Source organism: Vicia villosa, linkage group LG2 (genome assembly GCF_029867415.1).
Source record: "Vicia villosa cultivar HV-30 ecotype Madison, WI linkage group LG2, Vvil1.0, whole genome shotgun sequence".
Classification (NCBI taxonomy): Eukaryota; Viridiplantae; Streptophyta; class Magnoliopsida; order Fabales; family Fabaceae; genus Vicia; species Vicia villosa.
The window spans coordinates 142783346-142789950 of NC_081181.1; the positions used below are offsets into that span (position 1 = coordinate 142783346).

General features: G+C 39.7%; 1 protein-coding gene across 1 annotated transcript; it reads left to right on the forward strand.

Annotated features, from left to right (window-relative positions):
• The first annotated feature begins 4890 nt into the window (after positions 1-4890).
• Positions 4891-5637, forward strand: LOC131650201 (uncharacterized). Its single transcript, XM_058919920.1, has one exon. The coding sequence runs from the start codon at positions 4891-4893 to the stop codon at positions 5635-5637; it is 747 nt and encodes a 248-aa protein (XP_058775903.1).
• Positions 5638-6605: the final 968 nt, after the last annotated feature.

A 6605-nucleotide genomic window follows, 5' to 3' on the forward strand; every position in this document is an offset into this window, starting at 1 on the left:
AACAAGTTTGGATCTTAAAAATGTAGGCCCATTAGCAAAAAATTCAAACTCCTTCACATTTTTCCCTCCAAAATAGTCCAACTTTGACAAGGCCTATCTCTCTCATTTTTTAAGGTATGGAAGTGTTCTAAGACTTTTTAGAAACCTTAGAGAGTCCTCTAACCAGTGTCTTTGGTCTCATATCAAAATTCTTTTCCATACTCCTTGTGCGTCCTTTTGAAAAAAGTGACTTTTTGTTGACTTTTGAAAAGGACCTATAATATTTTAGTCCATATCTCTCAAATGAAGCATTTTTAGACTTGGCATGTGAGAGACAAATTTGTAGATAATTCAATTTCCTTCAAAATGAGCTTTGGATGGAAATTTTCTGATGTTCCATGTAGGAGTTATGGCTGGTCAAAGTTCGGTTGACTTTTCCTATACAGACCCTAATTTAGAAACTTTTTGATTTGTTGATTTTTGATCTTTCCTTGATGAACCATGATCAATTCTTGATCAAATGGTGAATGATACTTCAATATGAGGATCTTGACAAAAAATCCGGAGCTTTGACTTTACTTTTGACCACGGTTGACTTTTAGGTTAACTTAGTCGACTGTTGACTTTCTGAACAATTGAGTGACCAATCCTTTGAGTTGAGACTTGATACTTGTTATAGAGGTAATGTGAAATATATTGAGCCATATAGGATGCCTTGGAGCCATTGATTCATTGATTTTCCTTTGAATAAACCAAACCCTAGTTTCAGAGCTTTGTATAGGAGAGTGTGTCTTGGAGCTGTGTATATTGATTTGAATTTGTATAAGGGAAATAGTATGGGCAAATTTTGGGGTATGACAACGGGAATGAAAGTTGTCCATTCTTAGTGGAGTTGGAGAAAGATAGCTCACACACAAAGTTGGGAGTTTTCCAATGAATGCTTAGCAATGACAATCGCTCAGAACACGAAATCGATAAAATCTAAGGGTTGATAGAAATACATTTTCAGTTCCTAGTTTTACATATTCAGGAAATGTTTTGCTTCCATTACTAGGAAGGTGCTTTGCTCTTTTTTTCTGGCACTAGAGGTATTTCCATTCTACGCCCTTTACCCTCAGCAACATAAGGCCCAAAATAACCGACTTCATCTACAACTGAACTGTACAATGTTTGTATCCTCCCAACCTCCAAAACTCTCGGAGAAGCAGTTGACTTCGATAAGCATTTCATGGCAGCCACTCTTGATGCCTTAGATATACAAAGGTCTCTTAATGTCTGCTTCAAATTAACAACCTCAGAACTTCCAACTCGTGGTGACCGAGGAACACCTAATGTCATAGGTTATTTTAAGGTGTTTTTTAGCTTATGACTCATAGTACCATCTTGTGAAATACTCATATCCCTAGGTGAAGAAGATTTAAGAGAAATTGATTCAAACATCTTGTTAATATCATCTTATATATTATCCTTGTATCCTAGGTTCAGTACCAAAGGCTTCTTATTTTTCTTTGATATTTTGAATTGAGAATCAGATTGGCAATTCCCCACAACACCTTTCCCGATACATCCATCCTCCATGGCTTTAACTATTTCACCGGTGCGAGATAATGAACCCATTATAAGAAAAATCAGCACACTAACTCAACTTTTTCATAAACTCAAGATACAACAAGACGAACATGAAAAATCCAAATCTCAAAAAAGAACTGGAAATGTACTTCTGGGAATTTCCGGAAATGTACTTCTAAAATTAATTAAGTTGTAAAGTGTGTATAGGGGCGTCTCAAAAATATATTTTCGATTTCAAGAACATTTTTTAAGATCGCATGATAGGTAAGAAAAACATAGAATGGAAGAACATACTTGAGGTTTTCCTTTGAGTTTGAGATGATTTAGATAATTATCTTCCACTAATATGAGAGAGAAAGTCTGGCTTCTCTCTAAAAAACACTCTTTTGAAAGCCTGTTTTTTTTCTTGGATCGATGATGGATAGAGATGGTAGGGGAGCTTGGACAAGGGTGGTGAATCGGAAATGGATAGCAAAATCTCAATGGGGTGTCAAGAAGGGAATGGGAAACGATAAGGAATTGGATAACAAGCTAAGTTCTTTAGTTTTCTTCTCCTCGTTTCCAGATTCTATGAATGCTAGAGATTTGTATGACATCTTTAAAGTACATGGGGACATTGATGAAGTGTTTATCCCAGCGAAAAGAGATGTCAAAGGTGGTCGATATGGGTTTGTTCGTTTCTTTGATGTGGAAGATGAAGGCCTATTTGCTACTAAGCTGGATAATATCTTCATTGGAACTAGAAAACTTTTCGTTAATCTACCCAGGTTCTCAAGAGCTAGACAGCCTCGGATGTTAGGAGAGGGTGTAGATAAAGATGTGCAGAAGAGATTAGGGAAGAAGAAGTTGGAGGAGGAGGAGTTCTATGGGCAGAGGAGGGTGGTGGAGGGGGCTGTCAGGAGTAACCCAGTTTGTTCTGGAAATTCTTTTGTTGAAGTGTTGAAATCAAAGGGACCGATTCAGTCACAGGGCAATAATTATATTGCTAGTGTTTCCTGTTTTGTAAACAATGAAGATATGAAGAGATTCTTGGGGGCTTTCGTAGGTCAAGTGATAAACCCAGGTTCAACTTACAACATACAGGAAAAGTTCAACAGGAAAGGTTTTTTCTCGATTCAGGTTACACCCTTAGGGGCGAATTTATGTCTGTTGGAAGATAGGCAGGAGGGGGCTGTGCAGAAGTGGATATCGGAAGATGAGGCTTAGATCAAGACACGGTTCTTGGAGGTTCGACCTTGGAATCCGCTAGAAGTAGATAAAGAGAGAGTGACTTGGATCTGGTGTTTTGGTATTCCTTGCCATGCATGGATGCAAGAGATTTTCAGTGTTATTGTCTCGCCATTTGGAGCATTCCTCTGTGCTGATGATATCACTAGAGGTGGAAGGAAAATGGATGTGGCGCGTGTGTTAATTAGAACCAATGAGGTTAACGCTATCACCGAAGAGGTGCAGGTTTCCATTAATGGTGAATGTTTTAATATAAGGCTCGTGGAGGATGCCCAGAGTCCACTAAGGGAATTTGTTCACGAGTCTGGAGATGAGGACGAAGAATCAGATGGAAGCTCAAGCTACATTTCTGATACGGGTGAAATGTTGGAGGAAGAAGACGATGGATTATTGGAGGAAGGGGAAATAGACGGTAATCCTCAAGGTACCTTTGATGCTATGGTTAGGGTGGCGCGTCTAGAGGCACAACAGGCTCTTTCTCTTTCACAAAAAGGTGAAAGTTCAACTGTGAAAGATATTTTGATTGAGGTACCGCAGGTTGACACAATGGGTACTACAATTCAGGCGGCAAGTTTCTCGAGTGCTGGGATAAGTCCTATTCAGAAACTTCTCTCTGACCATACTGTTGCTTTATCGAATGTCTCTGTTTCAGTTGGAGTGGATCAGATGGTGGGCCCACCCATATTGGGTCAGGATAATGGTCTTGGATCTCCCTCAGCAGGCCCAGTTTGTATGGATAAGGGTTCTGGATCTGGGCTTAAAGAGGTTGTTAACGAAGCCCACTTATCCTATCCTCAAGCTATTTCACCTTTGCTTTTTACCCAGCCCCAACGAAAATGCAAATTCCTCTCTGAATTAAAAGATTCTGGGAAGGTCCCCAAAGCCACACAAACACTACTTTCTGCTGGGACTTCCAGATCTGTTAACCTGTTCAAACCGTCTTTCTTTGCTCCACTCTCAAAATCAAGCTCAATTTCGGAACCATCCAATAATTCGGGGCGCCATTTCTCGGGAGGGATTGATTTATGCTGCAAATCAACTTCAGATGGGGATATTCATCAAGGAAATTCCAGATTTTGGTTTGATCACGGCACAGGTGGGGCATCCAATATTTGGAACAAAGCATCAGACATGGGCATACGAGGTGGTGGCGATGAAGCGGCTATTATTGAATCAATTCGTCGTGCGGAATATAGGGAGGCTACATCGTATATTCATAAGGATGGAAATAAATTGGGTTCATCATGAATTTATTGTCTTTTAACATAAGAGGGGGGCTGTCCAGCAAAGAGAAAGGTGATTAGAAATTCAATTAGCTCTGGTAAGGTCGACTTATGCATGTTACAGGAAACTAAGATGCAAAGGATGAATAATTTAAGGGTTAATGAACTTTTTGATCCCTCTAAATATTGCAGATTTCGTTTTTAGTCCCTCCAAAATTTTCCTTTAAGAAATCGTCCCTTCAAAATTTTTCGTCTAAACTATTGGTCCCTAATGTCAAATTTGCTAGAGATTAGCTACGACTTTAGCCACTGATTAGCTACGAAATTTAACGTTAGGGACCAATAGTTCGGAAGAAAAATTTTGAAGGGACGATTTCTTGAAGGAAAATTTTGGAGGGACTAAAAACGAAATTTGAAATATTTAAAGGGACGAAAAAGTTCATTAACCCATAATTTAATGGTTGATAGCTACTAGGGTAATAGTAGTGAAGTTATGTGGAGTGCAAAGAATTCAATAGGGAGGTCTGGTGGTATGCTGCTTCTGTGGAATCCCACAACTATTGAGGCTCGGGTCAGTTTTGAAGGGGATGGCTATGTGGGGATCCAGGCGTTATGGAGAGGTACTTGCATTTATTTTGTAAATGTATACTCTGCGTGTTCGATACAGGGTAAAAGGAAGTTATGGTATGACTTGGTACATCTAAAATCGTCTTTCCCGTCGGGATACTGGTGTATTGGAGGTGATTTTAACGCTATAAAGAGGTCTTCGGAAAGGAAAGGAAACATGGCTCGATTTATTCAATCGGAAATGCAGGAGTTTGATAAATTTATGTGACATGGACTTGGTGGATCCTCCTGCTGTTGGACTTGTTTCAGTAGTGCGGGAGATTCAATGAGTAGGCTAGACCGGTTCATACTATCTGAAGGGCTGATTGATATGTGGGAAATAAAGGGACAATTTGTTGAGAGTCGCAGTATTTCAGATCATTGTCCTATTGCTATCAGAGCAAGTGTACTAAATTGGGGCCCGAAGCCGTTTAAATTCTTTACGGCTTGGATAAAACATCCTAGCTTTTTACCTTTTATAAATGATGTTTGGTCTTCGACGGTAATTCAAGGTCATAAATTATTTTGTTTTAAAGAAAAACTCAAGATCCTCAAGGCTAGGCTGAGAATTTGGAATGCTGAAGTGTTTGGCATACAGGATATGCAAATTGATTTGGCTTTTAAGGAGTTATCCGAATCTGATATAATGGCTGCGGCTATTCTGGATGATGCATCAGTGAGTATTTTCCAGGACAACCGTAAGAAGGCGCACGCAAGGGTTTGGGATAGGTTGCTTGAAAGGGAATCTCTTATTAGACAGAAATCTCGGTGTAGGTGGCTAAAGGAAGGAGATAGGAACTCAAATTTTTTTCATTCATTCATGAAATCAAGGTTTCGGCGTAACTCGATTAGTGGATTAAAACAAGGAGCTGATATGATTGATGATGTGGTGGGGATAAAGAGTATGAAAATAGAGCACTTTAATGATCGTTTTCAAGAAAAGATTAAGAATAGGCCCGTTCTTGATGGTGTTGCTTTCAATGAAATTTTGCCTTTAGAAGCTGCAAGCCTAGAGGAGTCTTTTTCTATGTAGGATATCAAGGAAGTGGTGTGGAATGCTGCAACAGGCAAGAGTCCGGGTCCGGACGGTTTCTCAATGGAATTCTACAAAGCTTGTTGGGATATAATTAAGGTGGATCTTTTTGAATGCGTTTCTGAATTCTTTGAGCAGGCCCATTTACCCAAGGCAGAAGCAGCGTCGTTCATTTCCCTTATCCCTAAATGTCACAATCCACAAACTATCTCGGAGTATCGTTCGATTTGCCTTATATCAAGTGTATACAGGATCATCTCAAAGCTGTTGGCTTCGCGTCTCAAGGATGTAGTAGGCAAGTTGGTTTCGCTTAACCAATCTGCTTTTGTTCCATCAAGAGGACTTCACGATGGTGTACTAGTTCTTAATGAGGTTATAGATTTTGCAAAGAGGAAAAATAAGGGCCTGTTTATGTTCAAAGTCGACTTCGAGAAGGCTGTTGATTCTGTTTCATGGGATTATCTTCTGTACATTTTAAAGAGAATGAAGTTTGGCCTCAAATGGTGTTCTTGGATAAAAGCGTGTGTGTGTTCAGCTTCCTTCTCGGTTCTGATAAATGGCAGTCCATCTGTTGATTTTCAAGCTGGTCGGGGACTACGACAGGGGGATCCCCTCTCTCCGTTTCTTTTTATTCTTGCAGCTGAAGGTCTGACAGGTTTGCTTAGAAATGCGGTTGATATTGGTTATTACCATCCGTTTTCGATGGGTGAAGATATTAGAATTGATTTACTCCAATTTGCCGATGATACAATGATAATTGGGAATCCTTCTTGGGAAAATCTGGGAACAATTAAAGCACTATTACGTGGTTTTGAATTATGCCCGGGTCTCTCGGTAAATTTCAATAAGAGTAGCGTAGGAGGTTTAAATGTCGATCCCGATTTCATTGTGGCAGCATCTCAATACTTGTCTTGTGTGGTTACCTCTCTGCCATTTTTGTTCCTTGGAATACAAATTGGATGCAATCC

What these genes read in the sequence shown, in the direction of transcription:
- LOC131650201 (XM_058919920.1), top strand. Translation starts at nt 4,891, where the DNA reads ATGAGTAGGCTAGACCGGTTCATACTATCTGAAGGGCTGATTGATATG.